The sequence below is a fragment of the Odocoileus virginianus genome, chromosome 23 (genome assembly GCF_023699985.2).
Source record: "Odocoileus virginianus isolate 20LAN1187 ecotype Illinois chromosome 23, Ovbor_1.2, whole genome shotgun sequence".
NCBI lineage: Eukaryota > Metazoa > Chordata > Mammalia > Artiodactyla > Cervidae > Odocoileus > Odocoileus virginianus.
The window spans coordinates 52634405-52662028 of record NC_069696.1 but is presented as its reverse complement, the minus strand read 5'-3'; the positions used below and the strand labels follow the sequence as shown (position 1 = coordinate 52662028).

At 38.4% G+C, this 27624-nt stretch overlaps 1 protein-coding gene across 8 annotated transcripts in view; it reads left to right on the top strand.

Annotated features, from left to right (window-relative positions):
* CFAP54 (cilia and flagella associated protein 54) overlaps positions 1 to 27624 on the top strand; it is a 298472-nt gene that overhangs the window by 82962 nt on the left and 187886 nt on the right. For 7 of the 8 annotated variants that reach the window (XM_070454138.1, XM_070454135.1, XM_070454140.1 and 4 more), the window contains 5 exons: positions 1889 to 2025; positions 3167 to 3314; positions 4921 to 5076; positions 9204 to 9326; positions 25781 to 25909. In XM_070454138.1, coding sequence (XP_070310239.1) covers positions 1889 to 2025; positions 3167 to 3314; positions 4921 to 5076; positions 9204 to 9326; positions 25781 to 25909 — 693 coding nt within the window. The remainder of the gene's footprint in view (positions 1 to 1888; positions 2026 to 3166; positions 3315 to 4920; positions 5077 to 9203; positions 9327 to 25780; positions 25910 to 27624) is intronic. The other variant, XM_070454137.1, reaches the window with a different exon arrangement.

Genomic DNA, 27624 nt, shown 5'->3' with positions numbered 1-27624 from the left:
ATAATGCATGTGAAATGCTTGGTCCAGGACCTGATATCTTTAAATACTTCCATCTGATTTTCAGGGCTTTGGCTCGGTGGTAAAGAATCTGCCCCCCAATGCAGGAGATGCGGGTTCAACCCCTGGGTCAGGAAGATTGCTTGGACAAAGAAATGGCAACCCACTCCAGTATTCTTGCCTGGGAAATTTCATGGAAAGAGGTGCCTGGTGTGCTACAGTCCATGGAGTCGCGAAGATTTGGACATGACTGAGCAAACACGCACACACACATCTGATTTTTAAGACTTTCTGAAATGCTGTCCCACTTTACCTGTGGAGTCACACTGCCTGTGCTGCGCCTCGTTGCTCCTGTCGTGTGGACTCTGCGATCCCGACGGACTGCAGCCCGCCAGGCTCCTTTGTCCATGGTTTCTTCTGGCAAGAATACTGGAGCGGGTTGCCATGTTCTCCTGCAGGGGATCTTCCCAACCCAGCGATTGAATCCAGGTCCGCCTCATTGCAGGCAGATTCTTTACCAACTAAGCCACCAGGGAAGCCCACGATACTGCCTGAGTGACTGCGAGTCGCTCAGTTGTGTCCGACTCTGTGACCCCAAGGGCTGTACAGTCCATGGAATCCTCCAGGCCAGAACACTGGAGTGGGCAGCTGTTCCCCTCTCCAGGAGGCCTTCCCAGCCTAGGGTCAAAGCCAGGTCTCCTGCATTGCAGGCAGATCCTTTACCAGCTGAGCCACAAGGGAAGCCCTGCTTTTCTTCAGATTCTGACCTGTCTTTCCAGTCTCAAATGCCCTGTGGCAACTTCCTTCACAGGACCTTTTTCAGGTTCCATCTAAGCTGTGCCCATTTGAACCTTATCCCTGCCTTAGGGTTTACATCAAGCCCTGATTCCTTCTTGAAGTCTTCATTTCTCCTTTTTTAAGTCTCCACAATTATGATGTGATAATTTGCAATTTTTCTGTAATTTCATGTGTTTTACCACTGTAACTTGATTACAGTTTCATGGAGTATGAAATTGTTTTAAGCTTTGAAGAATCTAGATTTACAGTGCTTAGCACCAAGTAGAAACTTCATAAAAGTTTACTGGTTGGTTGATTATGAGTATTGACTTGGCAGATTTTAAAAGTTCTAGCCCTGTAAGCTATTCCCTTGTGTGGAATATAGTCTAGCAACATGTCATTTACATACTTAATGAATTTATTCATACTTAATACTCTACCTGCTTCTACTGAGAATTTGAAGCAGCATGTAACTCATGTGGTGTGATTTCATGTCATTATACATATTTGGATTTTTAGAGATATAGTTAAAGAAATATATCCCAAAAGATATAGGTTAAGTTGATGATTTTTTCTTTCACGCTTCTAGGTTTTTTCAGTGAAATCAGTTATTTCGCCAAATGGTGAATGTGTGAAACTTAAAAACACATTATGGTGTTTTATTCCTCACTCTTTTCAGCTCTGAAGCCTTTGTTGCAAAAAAAGTTCTGAAAGCATCAGTCAGAACCAGAGAAGAATGAAGTATATTTCATATTTTGGGTTTGGGAAATCTGATTGTTTCTCTTGGAACAGATTGTTCATTATAACAGTGTCTGTAATAAATGGAGTGCACTGCTGAGATAGATGGAAATGAAATTAATTTGGCTCAGATGTGATCTTTGTTTTGCTTATGAGAATTTGAAACATCCTTACAGAGTTTCAAATTTCCATGCAATTTAGAAATGAAAGAGATTTCAAAATGTGTTTCTCCCTTGCCGTGGCCCTGTAGAGCAGGACAGCCAGTGTGAACAACTGCAGGGAGTTAGAGTGGGATTGGGCCTTGTCAGAATTCTTGTTGAAAGTGTACACTCCCCAAACTCAAGTAATGCCTAAGAGAATGTGCTTTCTGTTGCAGGTCGCCTATCAGACTGGTAACTATGATCTGGCTAAGAAAGTTTTCTCACCAGTCTGGGATTATTTTGTTGCTTCACCACCTCAGGGTGACCAATCCATTATTTGTTTAAGCAATATAATGACTATTACACAGAGAAGGTAACTAGAAATGTTCTTTTAAAATATTAATTTGCTTATTGAAAAGACAAGTGTTGTCTGTGAAGCCTGGAGTTAATTTATTTTCAAGTTCATGTTGAGATGGTATATGTAAAACTACTTCCAACAAGTAAAGCATAGATATTCTGAAGGTTTGGGCCCTTCTTAGAACCCAAGATGTCTCAGATGGTGAAGAATCTGCCTGTACTGTGGGGGACCCGAGTTTGATCCCTGGATTGGGAAGATCTCCTGGAGTAGGGAATGGCTAACCACTTCAGTATCCTTGCCTGAAGAATTCCATGGACTGAGGAGCCTGGCGGGACATGACTGAGCGACTAACACTTTCACACTTCAGGGGCAGATTTGGGACAGTTGGAGGGGCAGTGTGTTAATTGCTCAGTTGTGTCCGACTCTTTGCGATCCCATGGACTGTAGCCCACCAGGCTCCTCTGTCCTTGGGATTCACCAGGCAAGAATACTGGAGTGGGTAGCCATTCCCTTCTCCTGGGGATCTTCCCCACCCGGGGATCAAGTCCACATCTCTTACATCTCCTGCATTGGCAGGCTGGTTCTTTACCATCTGAGCCACCAGTGAAGCCCCAAACTGTCTCCACTTCTCTTCATCCATCGCTGATTTTGCTATGAATAACCCTCACTTGCAGAAAGTTTATTGATTGAAATATTGGGCCTATTTTCCAAACTTCTGAGTATCTATAATGATTTCAATTATATTGATAGAAAAGAGCTATGTATTTTAGAATCAGAAAATTTTGCCAGTGGTTTATGTTTTATATATCCATGATATACATCCACAGCTTGATTTTCTTAGTTATGAACTTGTTAAGAATAGTCTTTAATTTCAATTTAAACAGCTGTGCAAGAGCTGCTATGTTACATACTTTTGCTGCTGCTGCTAAGTCGCTCAGTCGTGTCCGAGTCTGTGCGACCCTACGGACAGCAGCCCACCAGGCCCCTCTGTCCACAGGCTTCTCTAGGCAAGAATACTGGAGTAGGTTGCCATTTCCTTCTCTGACTTTCGCTGCTATCTTGGGATAATTGTGTTGGTATAACAAGTCAATCTACAAAATTGAATTCACATACTAAATCACCTTATACCTGTAACATCATTTACTTCTTTTTGCAGATTACATTCAGATATTTTGGCAGAGAGTTCTTCAATTCTCTTATATCTTTTTCTTAGAAATATTTTTGTAACAAGTGACATTAAAATTAAAGAAGAAAATTTTTTCTGTGATAATATTAAAGGCAATGAGATTTTCCCTTCTCAACAAGTAAGTGAATTAAAATCATTGCAAATGCATTGATTTCCCTTGATTTGTTTCTTGATGTTTCAAGTTTATGAGCTGTGAGGATTATATATCCTCGCTTGTGAATGGACTGAGAGACCTTTGTATGATTATGCTGGTTTATTTGATATTGTTTGTAGATTTCACAGGCCTAGGCTCATGGTCCCCCCTTCTTTTCTATTTATATATATATATTCCTGTATAAAAGTAGTATAAATTCAAATATTCAAAATGTATAATGTATAAAGTGAAACCCATTAGAATCCTATTATCCCTAAGAATACTATATTCTTGTTTTCATGTGATTTCTCCCATTTTTAAAAATATGCATAGACAAATATGCTATTATTATTTACAAAAACGGAATCATGATCGACTCACTGTTCTGTAACTTGCTTTTTGAATACTTTTTATAATTGATCTTGGACATACTTTCATGCTGGTACATTTCCATCTGGTACATTTTTTAAAACTATAATATTGCATCCTGTGCAGAGGCAGGAATTTAACTTATTTCCTATTGATATGTTCTCAAGGTACTTATAAATATTGTTCTATTACACCTACAGCCTTACAATGTTCTTGCTTTTAGTAACAATCCTACATAATTTTTTTTCAATCTAAATTGAGGTTCACTTTTCTTTTCCTCCCTTCCTTCTTTATTTACTTTAGATATATGGAGACTTTTGTAATTTTAGATTTTCTTTTATAGCTGCTTTTTTCTACCCATCCACTTATTCATTAATTAATTAGCCAATAACTTGTTCCATGAAACTGTGCCAATTTCTATGGGTATGAAGGTAAAAAAACAAACCAACAAACATGACTCTCTGCCTAAGACAACTTCACAATCTTGTAGAGCCCAAGCATTCATAGCCATTGACCTGTTCCTACTAAGCTGCATTCAGCTTCTTTTTTTTTTTTTTTTTTCATCAATTCCAGAATGCTGGACTAGCATTCCAATAACAATTTGCTGTATAGAAATTTCTGGTTGCCCCTCATATTGTTTTCTTTAAATGAAATCTCTTCCCAGGAAACAGAAAGGAGTAAGATAGGATTCTTACTCTTCTTAAGTGATGTTTAATCACAAAAAGCCTAACTTTACATTTTGCTTTAAGTAGCAGAAGTATAATAGAAGATAGGTTGGTCTACAAAAAATTTACCATTTTCTCACAAATCCAGAAGAGAAATAGACTCTATTAATCAAGTGGAGGCCATATTACAGCAATACTGTATTTTAATTATTATTTGTCATAGTTATGTTTTTGAAAAAGCTAGAGTTTTCCTCCTAAAATATAGCCAAGATTTTATCTTACCAATCAAAAAAGATTGGTGCCTTTTCTGTTATTAGTGGTATTTGATTGTAATTCATAAAAAATTTTTAGGTTTAATTCTAAGATCGTGTCATTCGTATGTATCAATAGCATTACTGGGGAGTTAGAGTTGTTCCTGAATTTAGGTTTTTCTTTATATCAACATTCATGTTATTGTTAAGTTACAGGGATCACATTTCCTACCCTTTCCCTCATTAGAGACACACAAGTTAAGTACCTGGTGTTCAGCTTGAGTAACAATGCCTGTTTCTTTACAGATTGCTAGGCTAATTGAATGTGAGAGAGTATTGGTGGCATTGGAACTGAGCAACTACCTAAATGATTCCAGTTATGCCCTTCAGGCTGTGACTCAGTGTTACGGCCTCCTTGCTCCTATCATTTATCACAATATTGTTTTGGTACCTGTTGTACAGGTAAGGGTTTCACCCCCTCCCCATAAGGGTGTTTTTTTACAAAGGCAAGTCAACACTGCATTTTGGAAAAGAAAATACAACCTGTCTCTTAGAAAGTACAAATAGGTCAAAAACGAGTATTATGACATTTCGTGAGTTAACTGAAAGAAATTTTAATAATTTAAATTACATGTCTGGGAAAACATAATAAGAATTTAAAATGTGTTTCCCTGAAAACATTCAGCCCTGTTGCTGTCCATATTTAAATATGGGTAACATACTTTTCTAGGTTTTTTAAAAAATCATTTCAATTTTTATGGTCTTGTAATGTTAGAAACAGCAATATTTATTCAAGGCATACTGTTAAAGCCATCACTGAGGGGAAAAAATATTGGTGGATAACCAGAAAGAAAAGACTTGATGTCTCTGTGGTGAAATTGGAATTTTTGGAAAAACAGGTTGATAAGACTTGGCTGAAGGGATTGTATTAGTTGTATATGTTTCCTAACAAATCACCAACACTCAATGGCTTAAAACAACACCCATTCACTATCCCATAGTTTCTGGAGGTCAGAAGGCTGGATACAGGTTGTCTGGATCTTTGGCTCAGGATCTCATCTGGCTAAATTCAAGGTGTTGACCAGAGCTGTGGTCAGAATTTTAGCTTAGGATCAGGCTAGAATCAAGGTGTTGACCAGAGCTGTGGTCTCATGCGAGGCTTGGGGTTTTCTTCCAAATTCACTGGCTGTTGAGAGATTGATTCCCTTGCAGCCATGTGCTGAGTCCCTTAGTTCTGAAAGGCTGACCACCAGTGCTCTGCCACGTGCCCTTCTCCACGACACGGCAGTCTGCTTCTTAAACCATCATCCTTTCTTCTTAGAGGGGAGAGGTTAGAGATGTCAGACCTAGTTTGGAGCGGGGGCATGTCTCAGCACGTCCCAGACATTTCATTAATGCGTCAGGCCCCTGACTCTTCTTAGGGTTTATTTCTATCCTCTGGAGGGCAAGTATCTCACATCTTCAACATACTTGCCATTTCTTGTTTATTAGGTTCAGTTAACATGAATTGTTGATGTAGTGGTCCAGTGTTTTGTTTTGAGACATGTCCACAAAGTTAAGGTCCTTTCATAAAATATTAGGTCAGAGAATGGAAGCATTATCATTGCCCTAGGTCAAACTCTAAATGCATGTTCTTATCTGCCTGGTGTGAACTGGAGCTTCTTCTGATACTTCTTCCCCATAGCATATTATTTCTGTCCAATAAGATAAAAAAGGCAACATTAGCCACCTCAAGGCACCTCCACTCCTTTTTTAAAGAAGAACTTTTTATTTTATACTGGAGTATAGCCAGTTAACAATGTTGTGATAATTTCAGGTGGATAGCAAAGGGACTCAGCCGCACATATGCTCCTTTTATTCATTCTCACCCAAACTCCCTTTTAAGTGCTCCAGCAAAGATACCACAATGGAACAATGCCTGCAATTGGTGCTTCATTGGTTGAGTTGAGGGCAGTCCCCTGTTATCCTCTTGGATCCTACTGATTCAGGATGCATTTAACTCAGAAAGTGGATTATAGCTATGAGGCAAAGACTTAGAAAAGGAGTTTTTAAATTAAATTGTATAGTTTAGAGCAGGAAAAGATGAATGGAACAAGGGAGAGATGTCAGAAATAGGCCTCACTGTAGAACAATGTAATGTATGATGGAATTGGCTTTCCAATTCAGTGGGAAGATGATGGATATTTTTAGTAAATGGTGGTGAAACATCTGGATATTCCTCTGAAAGAAAGTAGAATTTGACCCCTACTTTGTACCGTATATAAACAGTCCAGATATATTAAAGGCTTAAATGTAAAAGAAAGCAAAAACTTTTGGAAAAAATAATCCCAAGAGATTCCATGTACAGTCAGTGTTGGGGAACTCTAACCAAAATAGAACTCTTAGATATAAGAAATATTTGACTGTATTTAAATGGCAACCTATGTGTGGCAAAAAGAGCCATAACAAAGATAGTAGGCAATTTATGGATTTGGGAAAGGTATCTAACACTAATGAGGGTAACTATATATAACAAAAAGTCTTTTAACAACTGAATAAATAATTGGCGTGGGATAATAATATAAAGTTTATAGGAGAGCAAATCCAAGTGGCCAAAAAACATAGGAAAAGATGCTCAGATTCTGAATATCCATAGAAATGCCCATTAAATCAACAATATAATACCACTAGCAGAATTGAAAAGATCTGTAACTCCTATTGCTGGTGAGGATGTGGGGCAAAGGCATTCTCATTCATCAATGGGAGAAATGTGAACTGTTATAGCCTTTAGAATTTGGTAATGCAAACCTAATTTTAATTAAACTGAATAAATGTAAAACTAAAAACAAATATGCCTCACATAGCAATTCCTCTGCTAGTAATTTATCTCGTGGAATAAGATTTTAGTAAATTAAAAAGTACATTTACACAGCCCAGCAATTCCTTTCTTAATGATTTATCCCATAGATTAAAATTACCCCTAGTTCCACCCATTGCTTCCATCTGTTCTACCTACTGGGGACACAATACCACATAATGGCATTGATTTAGAGGGTCTACTGTGCCCTGGAGGATGGTACCTCACCCTCCCTGGGTATCATCTCAAAGCTGGCACCTCACTTGCTGCTCATTTTGGCAACTGCATATGTAGGAGGGTAGTTTTTGTTGTGGTTTTTTTTTTTTTTTTGGCCATGCCATGTTGCTCGTGAGATCTTAGTTCCCCAACCAGGGATTGAACCCACTGGACTGCCAGGAAATTCCCTGGGTAAGGATGTTTATTGTAGCTTTCTTGGTGAAGGCAAAAAAGTTGGAGACAAAGAGGACATGCAGTAATTGAAGGATGGCCAGAACTGCCAGACTGTTAAACATCAACCTTAAAACTGTGCAACAGGAAGGGTCTGGAAACGGTTGCAAAATTGTGACTGGTTTACAGTAAATAATGTTATGCAACCATTAGAAATGATGATAAATATATAGCTGTAGACTTGGAGGGATTTTTCACACAACATGCCTGAAGGGGAAATGCATAGTTCAGAAAGTGTGCTTAATTTCACTTTGTAAAATAACATTAACTTCTCTCTGTGTGTGAAAGTGAAAGTGCATGTGAAAGTGAAGTGAAAGTGTTAGTCGCTCATTCATGTCTGACTCTTTGCAACCTCATGGACTCTAGCCCACCAGGTTCCTCTGTCCATGGAATTCTCCAGGCAAGAATACTGGAGAACACACACACAGACACACACATACATACACACAGAGGATTACATGAGCCCAGAGAAAACTACAGAACTGCTAGGTGGTTAGCTTGATTCAGGGATATGGAACAGTAGGTTGGGAGATGGTGATGGTGGAAGGGAGGAATTAAAGCTGCACTGAAAAGAATTCATAAGTGTTCTGTGACAACAGTAATAATATTAGATTGATGGCTTGAAGCAATTAATGTGCCCACAAAAAACCAACCTCCATATATTAATTTGTCCTTTGGGATAATCTGAATGATGAATAGATTGATGCAATCTAAACCTGGTTTTCTGATAGCAATATTGCTCAGAAGTGTGTGGCAATATTGAAAGCTAAACTTAATTGTCTAGCTCTGGATCAAATTCAGGATCACATGATATGGAGAGTAATTAAGGAAGTTAAGTGCCAATATTAATTGATTTCCTGGGATATGAGTGCTTGGTTTTATTTTAAAGGAAGCTCTTATACCAAGTACCCATATTGCTGTATATTTAATATGGTACATAGTCCTTCTCTGTAAGTTTTTTTCAAGGTTCTCCTAAGCCTGAATGTGATCTTTAGTTTCTTGTACACATGTAACATTTTACCTGTATCTTTTGTGGTACTTATCAGTGTGTGCTTTGTTTAATCTATTTTTGTATTTATTTTATCCTCTCCACTAGCTTTAAAGTTACTTTAGATGAAGGACTCACCTGAACATTGAATTTATCAATTTTATCTCAGGGTACACTTCTTTGTACAAGATGAGCAATTGGTCCATAATTATAAACAGCAATAAAATATGATGGCTTAAACTTGCATGATTTAAATAGGGTATTTTTTTAATGAGTAAAGATATTTTCAACAAAAAACATTGTGTTTCTATTTTTCAGATCTTGATAAAGTGTGTGGTGGTTTTGCAAGGACTACCAAATGTCATCCAGTCAAAGAAACATCTTGCAAGCTTTGAAAGTGTACAGCATATGATAGCTTGCTGTATCTTCTACGTAACAAAGGTATTTACCTCATTATTTGGCTAATGTCATAAGACTTAGGCGCTCTAATGATTTAGAAAGTTACACTACTTTTAATCACAGTGATTAGAATACTTATTTATTTATTTTTCCATTTATTTTTATTAGTTGGAGGCTAATTACTTTACAATATTGTAGTGGTTTTTGCCATACACTGACATGAATCAGCCATGGATTTACATGTATTCCCCATCCTGAGCTCCCCTCCCACCTCCCTCCCCATCCCATCCCTCTGGGTCATTCCAGTGCACCAGCCCCAAGCACTTGTCTCATGCATCCAACCTGGACTGGCAATCTGTTTCACACTTGATAATATTACAAGTTTTGATGCTGTTCTCTCAGATCATCCCACCCTCACCTTCTCCCATAGAGTCCAAAAGTCTGTCCTATACATCTGTGTCTCTTTTTCTGTTTTGCATATAGGGTTATCATTACCATCTTTCTAAATTCCATATATATGCATTAGTATACTGTATTGGTGTTTATCTTTCTGGCTTACTTCACTTTGTATAATGGGCTCCAGTTTCATCCATCTCATTAGAACTTATTCTTTTTAATTCTTTTTAATGGCTGAGTAATATTCCATTGTGTATATGTACCACAGCTTTCTTATCCATTCATCTGCTGATGGGCATCTAGGTCGCTTCCATGTCCTGGCTATTATAAACAGTGCTGTGATGAATGTTGGGGTGCATGTGTCTCTTTCAGATCTGGTTTCCTCGGTGTATATGCCCAGGAGTGGGATTGCTGGGTCATATGGCAGTTCTATTTCCAGTTTTTTAAGGAATCTCCACACTGTTCTGCATAGTAGCTTTACTAGTTTGCATTCCCACCAACAGTGTAAGAGGGCTCCCTTTTCTCCACACCCTCTCCAGCATTTATTGCTTGTAGACTTTCGGATAGCAGCCATTCTGACTGGTGTGTAATGGTACCTCATTGAGGTTTTGATTTGCATTTCTCTGATAATGAGTGATGTTGAGCATCTTTTCATGTGTTTGTTAGCCACCTGTATGTCTTCTTTGGAGAAATGTCTGTTTAGATCTTTGGCCCATTTTTTGATTGGGTCATTTATTTTTCTGAAATTGAGCTGCAGGAGTTGATGTATATTTTTGAGATTAATCCTTTGTCTGTTTCTTCATTTGCTATTATTTTCTCCCATTCTGAAGGCGTTCTTTTCACCTTGCTTATATTCTCCTTTGTTGTGCAAAAGCTTTTAAGTTTCATTAGGTCCCATTTGTTTATTTTTGCTTTTATTTCCAATATTCTGGGAAGTGGGTCATAGAGGATCTTTCTGTGATTTATGTCGGAGAGTGTTTTGCCTATGTTCTCCTCTAGGAGTTTTATAGATTCTGTTCTTAAATTTAGATCTTTAATCCATTTTGAGTTTATTTTTGTGTATGGTGTTAGAAAGTGTTCTAGTTTCATTCTTTTACAAGTGGTTGACCAGTTTTCCCAGCACCACTTGTTAAAGAGGTTTTCTTTTTTCCATTATATATTCTTGCCTCCTTTGTCGAAGATAAGGTGTCTGTAGGTATGCGGATTTATCTCTGGGCTTTCTATTTTGTTCCATTGATCTATATTTCTGTCTTTGTGCCAGTACCATACTGTCTTGATGACTGTGGCTTTGTAGTAGAGCCTGAAGTCAGGCAGGTTGATTCCTCCAGTTCCATTCTTTCTCAAGATTGCTTTGATTATTTGAGGTTTTTTGTATTTCCATACAAATTGTGAAATTATTTGTTCTAGTTCTGTGAAGAATACCGTTGGTAGCTTGATAGGGATTGCATTGAATCTGTAGATTGCTTTGGGTAGTATAGTCATTTTGACAATATTGATTCTTCCAATCCATGAACATGGTATATTTCTCCATCTATTTGTGTCCTCTTTGATTTCTTTCATCAGTGTTTTAAAGTTTTCTATGTATAGGTCTTTTGTTTCTTTAGGTAGATATACTCCTAAGTATTTTATTCTTTTTGTTGCAATGGTGAATGGTATTGTTTCCTTAATTTCTCTTTCTGTTTTCTCATTGTTAGTGTATAGGAATGCAAGGGATTTCTGTGTGTTAATTGTATATCCTGCAACTTTACTATATTCATTGATTAGCTCTAGTAATTTTCTGGTAGAGTCTTTAGGGTTTTCTATGTAGAGGATCATGTCATCTGCAAACAGCGAGAGTTTCACTTCTTCTTTTCCTATCTGGATTCCTTTTATTTCTTTTTTTGCTCTGATTGCTGTGGCCAAAACTTCCAAAACTATGTTGAATAGTAGTGGTGAGAGTGGGCACCCTTGTCTTGTTCCTGATTTCAGGGGAAATGCTTTCAATTTTCCACCATTGAGGATAATGTTTGCTGTGGGTTTGTCATATATAGCTTTTATTATGTTGAGGTTTGTTCCTTCTATTCCTGCTTTCTGGAGAGTTTTCATCATAAATGGATGTTGAATTTTGTCAAAGGCTTTCTCTGCATCTATTGAGATAATCCTATGTTTTTTATCTTTCAATTTGTTAATGTGGTGTATTACATTGATTGATTTGAGGATATTAAAGAATCCTTGCATTCCTGGGATAAAGCCCACTTGGTCATGATGTATGATCTTTTTAATATGTTGTTGGATTCTGTTTGCTAGAATTTTGTTAAGGATTTTTGCATCTATGTTCATCAGTGATATTGGCCTGTAGTTTTCTTTTTTTGTGGCATATTTGTCTGGTTTTGGCATTAGGGTGATGGTGGCCTCATAGAATGAGTTTGGAAGTTTACCTTCTTCTGCAATTTTCTGGAAGAGTTTGAGTAAGATAGGTGTTAGCTTTTCTCTAAATTTTTGGTAGAATTCAGCTGTGAAGCCATCTGGTCCTGGGCTTTTGTTTGCTGGAAGATTTCTGATTACTGTTTCAATTTCTGTGCTTGTGATGGGTCTGTTAAGATCTTCTGTTTCTTCCTGGTTCAGTTTTGGAAAGTTATGCTGTTCTAAGAATTTGTCCATTTCTTCCAAGTTGTCCATTTTATTGGCATAGAGCTGCTGGTAGTAGTCTCTTATGATCCTTTGTATTTCAGTGTTGTCTGTTGTGATCTTTCCATTTTCATTTCTAATTTTGTGATTTGGTTCTTCTCCCTTTGTTTCTTAATGAGTCTTGTTAACAGTTTGTCAATTTTGTTTATCTTTTCAAAAAGAAGCTATTAGCTTTGTTGATTTTTGCTATGGTCTCTTTAGTTTCTTTTGCATTTATTTCTGCCCTAATTTTTAAGATTTCTTTCCTTCTACTAACCCTGGAGTTCTTCCTTTCTTCCTTCTCTAGTTGCTTTAGGTGTAGTTAGGTTATTTATTTGACTTTTTTTCTTGTTTCTTGAGGTAAGCCTGTAATGCTATGAACCTTCTCTTTAGCACTGCTTTTACAGTGTCCAATAGGTTTTGGGTTGTTGTGTTTTCATTTTCATTCATTTCTATGCATGTTTTGATTTCTTTTTTGATTTCTTCTATGATTTGTTGGTTATTCAGAAGCATGTTATTTAGCCTCCATATGTTTGAATTTTTAATAGATTTTTTCCTGTAATTGAGATCTAATCTTACTGCATTGTGGTCAGAAAAGATGACTGGAATGATTTCATTTTTTTTTTTTTTTAATTTACCAAGGCTAGATTTATGGCCCAGAATGTGATCTATTCTGGAGAAGCTTCCTTGTGCACTTGAGAAAAAGGTGAAATTGATTGTTTTGGGGTGAAATGTCCTATAGATATCAATTAGGTCTAGCTGGTCCATTGTGTCATTTAAAGTTTGTATTTCCTTGTTAATTTTCTGTTTAGTTGATCTATCCATAGGTGTGAGTGGGGTGTTAAAGTCTCCCACTATTATTGTGTTATTGCTAATTTCCCCTTTCATACTCATTAGCATTTGCCTTACATACTGTGGTGCTCCTATGTTGGGTGCATATATATTTATAATTGTTACATCTTCTTCTTGGATTGATCCTTTGATCATTATGTAGTGTCCTTCTTTGTCTCTTTTCACAGCCTTTATATTAAAGTCTATTTTATCTGATATGAGTATTGCGACTCCTGCTTTCTTTTGGCCTCTGTTTGCATGAAATATTTTTTTCCAGCCCTTCACTTTCAGTCTGTATGTGCCCCTTGTTTTGAGGTGGGTCTCTTGTAGACAGCATATATAGGGGTCTTGTTTTTGTATCCATTCAGCCAGCCTTTGTCTTTTGGTTGGGGCATTCAACCCATTTACATTTAAGGTAATTATTGATAGGTATGGTCCTGTTGCCATTTACTTTGTTGTTTTGGGTTCACATTTATACAACCTTTCTGTGTTTCCTGTCTAGAGAATACCCTTTAGCATTTGTTGAAGAGCTGGTTTGGTGGTGCTGAATTCTCTCAGCTTTTGCTTGTCTGTAAAGCTTTTGAGTTCTCCTTCATATCTGAATGAGATCCTTGCTGGGTAGAGTAATCTAGGTTGTAGGTTATTCTCTTTCATTACTTTATGTCCTGCCATTCCCTTCTGGCCTGGAGGGTTTCTATTGATAGATCAGCTGTTATCCTTATGGGAATCCCTTTGTGTGTTATTTCTTGTTTCTCCCTTGCTGCTTTTAATATTTGTTCTTTGTGTTTGCTCTTTGTTAATTTGATTAATATGTTTCTTGGGGTATTTCGCCTTGGGTTTATTCTGTTTGGGACTCTCTGGGTTTCTTGGACCTGTATAACTATTTCCTTCCCCATTTTAGGGAAGTTTTCAGCTATTATCTCCTCGAGTATTTTCTCATGGCCTTTCTTTTTGTCTTCTTCTTCTGGGACTCCTATGATTCCAATGTTGGGGCGTTTCACATTGTCCCAGAGGTCCCTGAGGTTTTCTTCATTTCTTTTGATTCTTTTTTTCCTTTTTCCTCTCTGCTTCATTTATTTCCGCCATTTTACCTTCTACCTCACTTATCCTATCTTCTGCCTCCGTTATTCTACAGAGGTTCCCTCCAGAGTGTTTTTGATCTCATTTATTGCATTATTCATTTTTAATTGACTCTTTTTTATTTCTTCTAGGTCCTTGTTAAACATTTCTTGCATCTTCTCAATCCTTGTCTCCAGGCTATTTATCTGTAACTCCATTTTGTTTTCAAGATTTTGAATCATTTTTATTATCATTATTCTAACTTCTTTTTCAGGTAGATTCCCTATCTCCTCCTCTTTTGTTTGGCACGGTGGGCATTTTTCATGTTCCTTTAGCTGTTGGGTATTTCTCTGCCTTTTCATCTTGTTTAGATTGCTGTGTTTGGAGTGGCCTTTCTGTATTCTGGTGGTCTGTGGTTCCTTTTTATTGTGGAGGTTTCTCCCAGTGGTGGGTTTGGACAATTGGCTTGTCAAGGTTTCCTGGTTAGGGAAGCTTGCGTCGGTGTTCTGGTGCATGGAACTGGATTTCTTTTCTCTGGAGTGCAATGGAGTGTCCAGTCGTGAGTTTTGAGATGGGTCTATGTGTTAGGTGTGACTTTGGGCAGCCTGTATGTTGACGCTCAGGGCTATGTTCCTGCGTTGCTGGAGAAATTTGCGTGGTATGACTTGCTCTGTAACTTATTGGCTCTTGGGTGGTGGTTGGTTTCAGCGTAGGTATGGAGGCTTTTGGATGGTCTCTTATTACTTAATGTTCCCTGTAGTCAGGACTTCTCTGGTGTTCTCAGGTTTTGGGCTTAAGTCTCCTGCCTCTGGCTTTTGGTGTTACTCTTCCAGTAGCCTCAAGGCTTCTCCAACTATACGGCACTGATAATAAAACTTCTAGGTTAATGGTGAAAAGATTCTCCACAGTGAGGGACACCCAGAGAGGTTCACAGAGTTACATGAAGAAGAGGAGAGGGAGGAGGGAGATAGAGATGAGCAGGAGGAGAAAAAGGGGGACTCAAGAGGAGAGAGACAGATCTATGCAGTTGTCTGTTCCCAAAGTGTTCTCCGTAGCCCAGACACCCACAGAGATTCACAGAAATGGATTGGGAAGAGAAGGGGGAGGGAGGAAATAGAAGTGATCTGGGGGAGAAAAAGGCGAGTCAAAAGGGGGAAAGAGTAATCATCACACTCCTGAGTAAAAATGGGTACTGAATATTGGATTCTTAAATGTCCAAAATTGATATCAAATACTGAAAAAACAAAGATTAAAAATATAGAGGTTAGACTCTTAAAAATACAATATTAAAAACAAAAACAAAAACACAAAAAATTTAAGAAATATATATAAAGTTCACTTTAAAAATAGGGTCTTTTTTTTTTTTACAAGGTTATAGTGAAATGAAAATGAAAATTAAGGAGTAATAGAGGAGTAATAGAGGACTTTAAAAGAAAATAAAAGAAAAAAAGAAAAAATTTTTAATTAAAAAAATACTAAAAATATATGAAAATGAAAATGAAAATTAAGGAGTAATAGAGGAGTAATAGGGAATTTTAAAAGAAAATAATAGAAAAAAAAGAAAAAAGTTTTTTTTTTTAATTAAAAAAAATAGTAAAAATATATCTAGGACTTTCTCTGGAGCTGTTGTGGGCAGTGTGGGTTCGGTTCAGTTTCAGATAGCTCCTTGTTCCAGCTTACACTTCTCGATATCTATAGGCCCCTTCCAGTGTAGTCGGTGTTAACTACAGGTATTTTAATCTGTTGCACCTGTCACTTCTGAAGCGGTTCCCTTTGTTTATTTGGCTTCTGTTGCTGGTCTCTTCAGTGTCTAATTTCCGCCCTGACACACGTGGGTGGAGGTGGTCCTTGTTCAGGTTCGCTTGTTCAGTCGCGCTGCGGGGAGGGCAGGGCGCTGCAGACAAATATCGCTGGCGTGTGTGGGGAGCACCCGCAGTGTTCCGGCCACACTGGGTTTGCCCCTGCTCACGGTGTGTGCTCTCCCCGTCTACACTGCTCAGGCTCCAGGCTGCTCTATAGGGAGCGGGCTCTGAGCTGCGTGCGGTTCCAGTTTTCCGGTACTCCACAAAAGCGCAGACTCGGTTGGGCCTGCGTTTTGTGCCTTCCCCGCCCGAGCAACTCAGGCAGCCAGGAGCTTGACGGGTGCACTCTCCCCGGGTGCGGCGCGCCTTCTCCCCTCTGCGGTCCCCGCCTCAGTTTCCATGCGCGCTGGTCGGGTGCGCCTTGTGTCTGTTCTGAGGAGCTGGTCTCTAGCCACGGCCCTCCCGGCGGATGTCAACCATCCAGAATCTCAGTAAGTCTTTGGTTAGAAACTGGGAGCCTGTTTGCAGTTTGGTAGGAGGTGCCGTCTCTGGGGCCGAGTTTGCCCCTTTCCCCTCACCCCTGTCTCCTGCCTCTTGCAGGGGATGGGCCGGTCCACAGCTGGCTAGCTCTTCTCTGGAATTGCTCAGTCTTTCTTTTGTTCCTAAGCAATGCTGCCCGCTCCTCTCTGTTCAGCCCCCACTTGCTGGTGGCAGATGCGAGCATCTGGGGTACTTTTCTGCTGGGAGTTGCTTTTACGCGTGTTATCTGTGGGTTTTATTTATTTTTTTCTCCCAGTTAGGTTGCCCTCCAAGATTTGAAAACTTCCCCCAGACCCACCAGTGAGAGGGTTTCCTGGTGTTTGGAAACTTCCTCTATTACGACTCCCTTCCCGGGACGGGTCTCCATCCCTAACTCTTTTGTTTCTCTTTTTATCTTATGTGTTTTGTCCTACCTCCTTTCGAAGACAATGGGCTGCTTCTCTGGGTGCCTGATGTCCTCTGCTAGTGATCAGAAGTTGTCTTGTGGAGCTTGCTCAGGGTTCAAATGTTCTTTTGATGAATTTGTAGGGGAGAAAGTGGTCTCCCCATCCTATTCCTCTGCCATCTTAGCTCCTCCAAGATCTAGAATACTTAAAATAGTACTACTTTGTTGTTATTCAGTCTCTAAGTCACGTCTGACTCTTTACAATACTATGAACTGCAGCACGCCAGGCTTCCCTGTTCACTATCTCCTGGAGTTTGCTCAAACTTATATCCATTGAGTTGATGATGCCATCCAACCATCTCATCTTCTGTTGCCCCCTTCTCCTTTTGCCTTCAATCTTTCCCAGCTTCAGGATCTTTTCCAGTCAGTTGGCTCTTCGCATCAGGTAATTAAAGTATTGGCGCTTCAGCTTCAGCATCAGTCTTTCCAATGAATATTCAGGGTTGATTTCCTTTAGGATTGACTGGTTTGGTTTCCTTGCAGGCCAAGGGAATCTCAAGAGTCTTCTCCATTACTTTAGTTGGGACTCAAGTTTGCTTCTGTGGAGGTCTGGCAACAGAGAGCCTTCTACTCTCTACCTTAGCAAAGAGGTCATGATTTCCTGGCAACTTATGTCCTGACCTGAGGAGCAGAAAATCGTATTCCTTCGATCACTCACTGGTTTGCCACTGTGGAGAGATCTCTATGCCCTGGTCTGTGTAGATTCTGAGGGATCATAAGCCATTAGCAAGAAAAAATGGTAATAAGTCACTTATAGGAACTCAGAACCCCAAGGAGAAAGAACAAGCCAAAAACTAGAATAATTGTGTTATTTGTTCTTACAGTGTTGAAAAGGATCAGAGATGACTAAAGAAAAAGAAACCTTTCAAGCAGTACAATTAGAACAAATTTAATTTTTTCTTCCAGTTTTGTTGGGATATAACTGACATACAGCACTGTATAGGTTTAAGATGTACAACATAATGACTTGATTTACATACATCATGAAGTGATTACCATAAGAAATTTTGTGAACATGGACATCTCCTATAGATACAAAATTAAAGAAATAGAAAAAATGTTTTTTTCTTGTGATAAACACTCTTAGAATTTACTCCCATAGTAACTTTCATACATAGCAAATTTAATTTTGGATTAAAAATTAAACAAATGAAGATTGTGATTATACTTCTTGATTCAGACATGGAAGCTCAAGAAACCCTGCAGATGTTGAATAGTATTATCTAGAGATAAATTCAGAAGACAGATCCAGAAGTCAAAACATGAAATAAAAGGAGTCTGGAAGTAGAAAAGAAATACATAGATAAGTAATCATCTTTCTGAGTCCCAGGCAGGATTAATGTTAGAATATATATGTAGACACATGTTGGTGAAATTCCTGAAATCCGAGGATAAGGACAAATCTTAATATTTGAGACCGAAAGAATAGGTTACTTATTTGCAATGAAAAGACAATCAATTAGCTTCAGGCTTTTTATCAGCAACACTAAAAGTTAAATTCCTGGAGCAACATTTGTAGAATCCTGAGGGGAAAAGACTAAGGCCTATAAATTAATAACCAGGAAAAGATATCATTCATTTGTCAGGGAAAAATAAACATTTTCAGAAGTGCAGGCATTTAAAAAGTATTCCATCCATGTATTTATCTGAGAAAAACACTTGAGAAAAACACTGTCTATCAAATGACAGTTGGTTCAGAACAGAAATCCCAAGATGGGGAAAGACGAAAAGGAGAGGAATAATGGGAGTGACAAATCTTGCAATATATGTATTATTAAAATTAAATGGTTAATAATGATGTGACTAGGATCTTGTAATATAAATGCTAAATAGGGAGTCTTGAAATAGAAGAGTCATCCATGAAAGAAAAACCCGTTAGTAACCTAGAGCTAAAGCTTCTGTCCTGTTTAGGGTTGAGGGAGTGATGAGCAACTATAGATTCCTGGTGCATGCATGTTAAAAACGCACGTAGTATAGAAGTACATATTGTGTAACTTTATTATTTTCTTTTGAAAGAATATGTGTATTTAAAGATGACTCAAGAATATGTAGGCATGAGCTGATCTTTAAAACACTGTAGGACTTCTAAACTGTCAAGAAGGAAAAGCAAACAGAGGAGTGACAGGGAGGAAAAAAACACAAAAAAAAGTGGCAGGGACGAAACTTGGCTAATTTAAAAGTAAGAACTAAGGAAATTGAGATTATATTTCAGATGGAAGGAATAAAATCAAGTACATTGATTACGTCACTAAGCGTGAGTAACTCAAGAGAGAGAGACTGTCACATGGGCTGAAATGTTAGATTCAAATGTGTATTATTTCAAGACACCCTGTAAAACAAAATAGCAAGGAATTTGAAAAATAAATGGACACAGATATTGGGAAAATGCAAACAGAAATGAAGGAGGTGTGACAATTTTCATATCTGAAAAAGTAGAATTCAGGGTCCAAAACATTAAATGGATAAAGAGAGACATTATGTCCATCCAGTCTGTTCTGTTGATCATCTTGTCTGTTCCCCGACGGCCTCTGGCACTTTCCAGTCGTAGGGCAGTCTCATTGTGAAGTATTAAAGATCAAGTCTGAATTAAAACAAAACTTCATTTTTTATAACAGCAAATTAAAGGAGAAAAACAGGTTATATGAAAATGCTACAAAGGCACTGGATAAACCTTAGCAGCCTTTCCTAATAAATCTTAGCAACCTTTCCTAATAAAATTTCTAAGTAGGTTAGACATGGAAGGAAGTTATTGCATAATGATAAAGACATTTACCAAAAATTTTTAGCAAATATCATGCTAAATGGCAAGTTTCTGAAGTCATTTCTTTAAAATCAGGCACAGGAGATATTGACTCTTAATACTGTGATTCATTATTTGTAGAGATTCTGTCTCATGCGACAGACAAGGGCATGAAATAATTTTGTAATATTAGAAAAGCATAATTTGTAATTGTAAGGTCTCAAAAAACACATGAGACTCTAGCAAAAGGCTACTAAAATTAAAAAGAGAATTTATAAAGTGGTATAAGAATTTATAAAGTTATATAAGATACAAACTTGTTTTTACTTTTAATATGAGCAGTAGCCAGGACAGGAGAAAATATACCACTTACAATGATATACAGTATTTTAAACTTAACAAAATGTTGAAGAACCTAAATAAAAGAAATGTGAAATCTTACTGAAAGACACAAAATAAGATCTGCACATATGGCAGGCCACACCAAGTTCTTGAATAAGAAGACTAACTGTAATAGTAAAGTGAATGTTTCCTAAAATAGTACTTACATGCAATGCAGCTTTAATCAGAATCCCAATGGTGTTTCCATGAAACTGATTAGGATTATTTAGAAGTTCTCAGTAGGTATTAAAATTTACCAAAAGTTCACTCTAGTGAGAAATGGTCTTAACAGAGTAATGGGCAAAAAGATCAGTGGAATAGAATAGAGATTCTAGGAAAAACTGGCCCTGGGTCTACAGGAAGGACTTAATATAAGTAAAAGGTGGCATTTAGGTTCATTGAGAAAATGATAATTTATTTATAAAAGGTGCCAATATTACTGACTATTCATTTGAGAATAAACAAAGCCAGAGCCCTTTCTCATACCATAAACAAAATGAAGTCCAGATGGATTTGAGGATATTTGGTTGGCCTTGAAATCATGGGAGACCTTCTACACAGGGCACAAAATTCAGAAGGTACCAGAAAAAGTAGATATTTATCTATTAATTTATTTATCTATATTGTATATATTTATATATTTATTTATCTATTTAGGTTACATGATAAGTAAAAAAATAATTGTTTATGGCAAGACGCTATAAATAAGCTTCAAGGCAAGTATTTTTTGAAAATACAGCAGATGCAGGATTATTAACATTGATTGCCTCAGATAGTAATCAATATGAAAATAGGAAATAATTTCACAGTTTTGGAAAAGAAGAATCAGACTGATTTGTAATTATGGAGGATATGATTAAATATTTCCGTCAGTTTAAGAAGTGGAACAGTGAACCAGTACCAGACGATGAATGGCCATCTAATGAGGTCAGAGAAAAGTCATCGAAGGGTTTCAGATGGAATCTTTTCAAATGGAAAAGGGTTTCAAATGGGAATGCTGTAATGAGATTTGCATTTAGAAAAAAGAAATTATTCTGGTTGCACAACAGCTAATCATTAGAGGAGAATAAGACCTGAGGCAGGAAATGACTTAGAAGGCAAGAGATGATAAACGAAGCTAGTGTGAAAAAGTGGGAGATAGAATTGAAAAGGTTTCAAGAGTTGTTTATGAGATGGAATTGAATAGAGGGGGACTGGGGAGGGAGAGGGAAGAGTCCCCAGTAATCCAGATGTCTGGACAGTTGGGTGAATACAGTTTGTTGAACCCTGAGTAAGAAAGGGGGAAAAGATAATAAGTTTTGAATATAGTGAATTTTGAGGCATATAAGATATTCACAGAGGCAGGAATTATATACTAAATTCTCCAAGCCAGGCTTCAACAGTACATGAACCATGAACTTCCAGATGTTCAAGCTGGATTTAGAAAAGGCAGAGGAACCAGAGATCAAATTGCCAACATCTGCTGGATCATAAAAGCAAGAGAGTTCCAGTGAAAACATCTATTTCTGCTTTATTGACTACACCAAAGCCTTTGACTGTGTGGATCACAACAAACTGTGGGAAATTCTTAAAGAGATGTTAAAACCAGACCACCTTACCTGCCTCCTGAGAAATCTATATGTAGGTAAAAAAGGACCTACATATAGGACCGGACATAGAACAACTGACTGGTTCCAAATCAGGAAAGGAGTACATCAAGGCTGTATATTGTCACCCTGCTTATTTAACTTCTATGCAGAGTACATCATGAGAAATGTTGGACTGGATGAAGCACAAGCTGAAATCAAGACTGCTGGCAGAAATATCAATAACCTCAGATATGCAGATGAAACCATCCTTATGGCAGAAAGTGAAGAGGAACTAAAGAGCCTCCTGATGAAAGTGAGAGAGGAGAGTGAAAAAGCTGGCTTAAAACTCAGCATTCAGAAAACTAAGATCATGGCATCTGGTTCCATCACTTCATGGGAAATAGATGGGGAAACAATGAAAACAGTGTCAGACTTTGTTTTTGGGGGCTCTAAAATCACTCCAGATGATAACTGCTGCCATGAAATTAGAAGACACTTGCTCCTTGGAAGAAAAGCTCTGACAAACCTAGACCGCATATTAAAAAGCAGAGACATGACTTTGCCGCCAAAGTCCGTCTAGTCAAAGCTATGGTTTTTTCAGTAGTCATGTATAGATGTGAGAGTTGGACCATAAAGAAAGCTGAGCGCCAAAGAATTGATGCTTTTGAACTGTGGTGTTGGAGAAGACTCTTGAGAGTCCTTTGGAATGTAAGGAGATCCAACTAGTCCATCGTAAAAGAAATCAGTCTTGAATATTCATTGGAAGGACTGATGATGAAGCTGAAACTCCAATACTTTGGCCACCTGATGCAAAGTGCTGACTTATTGGAAAAGACCCTGATGCTGGGCAAGATTGAAGGCAGGAGGAGAAGGGGACAATAGAGGATGAAATTGTTGGATGGCATCACTCACTTGATGGACATTAGTTTGAGCAAGCTCCCAGACTTGGTGCTGCAGGCCTGGCATGCTGCAGTACATGGGGTCACACAGAGTTGGACACGACTGAGTGACTGAACTGACTGATATATTGGCTTGGCCAAAAGTTTGAGTTTCCTGGAAGAGCATTTGAAGCCCAAATGAACTTTTCGGCCAACCCAATATTAATGTCAGAATTTTGATACAAGAGCTGATTTTTTCACAAACTGATAGGCTGGGAGAATCATCATTTCATAAGTTTCTTCTAGCCTGACAAATAGACCAAGAAACCTGACTACTCAATCCCAGATATGAGGTATTCATTTGATATAAATATATATTTTCTACAGATTTTCTCTTAGGACATGTAAAGCCCAATTAGTCAAATGACCCTGTTTCTTTTCTCTGTTATGTTTTAAAGATTGGTAATCTTTCCAGATGGTTCAGTCTTTCTTCTTTAAGTAGCAGTATTTTTTTTCTAAAAGTTATTAGAATTCTAAATAAAGTGCCACTTCTGAGATATGTCATCTTGTATTTCATTATTTTTGAGTTGTTAAAAAAATTTATTATGCCAAACATCTGGCACATTTAAAAAATTTCTGTTTGTCATTTGGTATGTTAAATAGAATTGGTTTTCTTTTACTTTTGATTGGAAAAAATTCATTCTCATTTAGTATTTTCCACTGGCATATTAAAACAAGGGGAAAAGATTGCACAGTTGTCTATAAACCAAATAGATTGAAAAGCAAAGGTGAATGAGGTGCAAATGTTAGCTCATTTCTGTTTTCTAATAACAAAACTCATTCCCTCTCATATCAATTTTACGATGAGTTGGACTGTTGTACTTGGTATTCAAGGCACTGCTTGGCCTGAACCCCTACTCCCTTTGCAAAGTTTGTGTCACCGTTTTCCTTCCCACATTCTGTCCCACAGTCAGCATTAGTTGAACACCACTGCCGTGGTCTTGCAGAAATAGTTCCAGTTCTTAGCACTTGCATTATGTAGGTCTTATCAGATATAAGCAGCCCCTCACTGCTTTTCAGCCACTTATATATCCTTCACTTCCTGGGAAGTCACAGTTGTTCAGTTCAGTTCAGTCGCTCAGTTGTGTCCGACTCTTTGTGACCCCATGAATCGCAGCACGCCAGGCCTCCCTGTCCATCACCAACTCCCAGAGTTTATTCAAACTCAAGTTCATCGAGTTGATGATGCCATCCAACCATCTCATCCTCTGTCGTCCCCTTCTTCTCCTGCCCCCAATCCCTCCCAGCATCAGGGTATTTTCCAATGAGTCAACTCTTCACGTGAGGTGGCCAAAGTATTGGAGTTTCAGCTTCAGCATCAGTCCTTCCAATGAACACCCAGGACTGATCTCCTTTAGGATGGACTGGTTGGATCTCCTTGCAGTCCAAGGGACTCTCAAGAGTCTTCTCCAACACCACAGTTCAAAAGCATCAATTTTTTGGTGCTCAGCTTTCTTCACAGTCCAATTCTCACGTCCATACATGACCACTGTAAAAACCATATCCTTGACCAGACTGACCTTTGTTGGCAAAGTAATGTCTCTGCTTTTTAATATGCTATCTAGGTTGGTCATAAATTTCCTTCCAAAGAGTAAGCGTCTTTTAATTTCATGGCTGCAATCACCATCTGTAGTGATTTTAGAGCCCCCCAAAATAAAGTCTGACACTGTTTCCACTGTTCACAGTTGTTACCTATCTTAAATTGTTGTTGTTTAGTCGCTAAGTTTTGTCTAACTCTTTTGTGACCCCATGAACTGCAGCACACCAGGCTCCTCTGACCATGGGATTTCCCAGGCAAGAATAGTGGAGTGGGTTGCCATTTCCTTCTCCAGGGGATCTCCCTGACCCAGGGATTGAACCCATGTCTCCTGCTTGTCAGGAAGTTTCTTTACCACTGACCACCAGTGATAAAGAATCCAGTTATCTTAAGTACTAACCTATTCAGCCTAACAGAATACATCTACAGATAAGTTCATACAGACTTATTTATACCCTAAGAGAGCTTCCGTGGGGGTTCATGGTGAATGTGTGCCCTTGTGTGATCTCTTGCTAGAGTAGGGTCTATGCAAATCAGATTGTAGGCCAGGGAAGCCTTCCTGGGTTAATGTTAGAGCCCAGGTTTTAATGACCAGGTAAAGCTGTATAAATAAGGAGGGAAAGCTATTCTGGAAGAACCTCCACTGTAGGAAGGCATGAAGTCCTGACACCATGGTGAGTATCAGGGCTGATACTTGATTCGATATTTTGTAAGCTGAAAGCACAACACAAGGAGATGAATACTGGCAGATGATGCTGGAGAGGGAGGTAAGGGCCTGGTTAGAGGAGGCCAGTTAACAGTTTGTAACCAGGAATGCGGATGAGACTGGCTGGCAGCGCAGCTCCTTCTCTTCTTCTGAGTATAGCGGTGCTTCCCAGGGCTCGTGGAGAATCTGCCCAAACCAGCTGATCTCCAGCCTAGTTCAACACGAATGTCATGTATATCATTCACAGCTAAAAATGATCCCCGTCACGAGGTCAGTAATTGTGCCATTTCACAAAGAAGACAACCCAAGACAAGAAGCGGTGGTTACGTGGCCTTTGAGAACAAGTTTGTTTTAGCGTGGCTCTTTTAAGTGGAAATGTTTTTAATAGTTAGCTTACTATACTAAAAGATGTATAACATGCCAAAAGCTGTGTGTCCCAGCTGTGCTGTGCTGTGCTTAGTCGCTCAGTCGTGTCTGACTCTTTGTGACCGCATGAACTGTAGCCCACCAGGCTCCTCTGTCCGTGTGGATTCTCCAGGCAAGAATGCTGGAGTGGGTTGCCATGCCCTCCTCCAGGGGATCTTCCCAACCCAGGGATTGAATCCAGGTCTCCCGCATTGCAGGTGAATTCTTTACCATCTGAGCCACCAGGGAAGCCCCAGAGATACCAAGAATTCATTACTGATGAGATTCCTGGTTTTTAATTTGTTTGTTTTTGGTCCCTTATTTAAAATACTGAAGTAATACAGTTTGAATTCTAGAGAAATATGACCTGGAGATATGCTTACATAGCAAAAACAGGGGCATTACATCCAAAACATGAAACTTGTGAATTTCTGGAAGATGATACATGGCACTTGAAAATAGAGGCGAATATCCAACAGAGATAATTAATATTTTTAATTAGATCCTGCGTTCATGGAAGGAATATGACCTGGCAGTAATGATTATAAATTATGGAAAAAAGGTGTTGGACATCTCATCAGGTTGCAAATCTCTATTTGGTACTACAGACCAAGAGGAAATGCAAGAAGAGGTAATTGTTTGTTCTTGTGTCTCATCTTTAAACATACACTATTTGAATTTTATGAGATGGTCATGTAGTGTTAGTAAATATGTTAGATAATTGATCAGTTTTTAGTTTTTCACATTTACATAAAAGAAGATGAATGTAAAGTGAAGAGCTTCTTTTTTCTTCCTTTTCTTTTAATTTTAATTACTATCCAGAAAATGAAAAGGTCTCCATGCTAGAATATTGAATAGCCAGCCCCCTGTTTCTAGCATTGATGATCAGTTAGGTGTTGACAGAGAGCTTCCAAGTTGGACTTTGGACTGAAAGCCCTCAGAGGTCTCTCCCAGACTGAAGATTTTTGTTATTTTGGGTGGGTCCCTGAATGAAGTAAATACATCAGAGCTTTTAGCTCTGCCCCAAGTAGATTTCCTGAACTTCTTGTGACACCTACATTGTCTTCTTTATGAGGCTTCTAATGTTTGAGATAACTTTTCAGTAAGACCCATGCTGCCTCCAAGCATGGGTCTTACTAGATCTTTATTGCCTTTTCTTGAAACTATGTGGTTAACTGATTTTGTAGATAGATCAAATTTTGAAACATTGCTTAGTTTATCCAGTTTCTGAGGTGTACTGGGAACTGCTTTCAGCCTCTTTTGTGATCAGGATTGGGATTGAGGCTATGACCCCTAAGCCTGTTTCAATTGGAGTAGCTCTATCTCTATTATATGTGGAAAAAGCTTAAGAAAAATCCCATGGTTTCCCTGGATGAATATTTTTAGCCATAATACTTTTTTGGGTATGTGTGGGGATTCTAGAGAAAGTTTTGATTAAGCTGAAAGTGACTTGAGGATTTTTTCTTCACCAAGTGTCCAGTCTCAGAGTCCATCAGCCAGCCCCTTCATGTCACTGAGGCCTTGACTCAGGGGCCTGCCCCTTCACATCATGGCAGGACAGGACCCCATCCCTCTTTCCTGGGAGCCTTCAGTCCAGCAGCAGGTTGTGATACTTCTTTCAGAGTAAGACTGTGGGGATTGAGAGTCTAGTATCTAGTTTATAGAAGTCAGAAATCATTATAAGCATCCAGGGTCCCTTAAAGCCTAAAAGACCTTGGGAGGTCTATTTTTTCAGAGAGTGGGAGACATAAACCAGTCAGTTCTCAGGCTCAGACAGATGAAAACATGGTGGGGAGCCTGAGTGCAGACCCGCCAATTCTTAATCCACTAATTACTGATCATGTTACGTTCAATGAAAGGCAAAGTAGCAAAAGCAATTAGCTTAGTTGTAAGGAAGCTCCCTCTGGGGCCGAAAAAAAAGGAAAAAAAGAAAAGGATACATTTCTGAAAGCATTTTCTTTTGAGGATTTTGAGAGCTGTGGCTTCAGCTGCTCTCAGAAGGGTGTGTGTAGGGGGGGAGGGGCTGGTTAGGGGAGTAGAAATTACTGGGAGGAAGGGAAAGGAAAGAGAAGAACTATTTTGATCAACCTCCATAAAACACTTCGTATTGTGTCTGGCATTTAGTTAGACTACAATGGGTTGTTATTATTTATATTTATATGTTATAAATATATATTTATATGTTTATATATAAATGTATATCTATTTATATGTTAACATATGTTATTTATTGATTATTAATTATTAGTACATTTAGCCATGTAGATTGATAACTTCATCTACCAAGTATGAAAATATCATAATTTAAAGAATGTTATTTGAAAATGACAATTCTTGAAACATGAA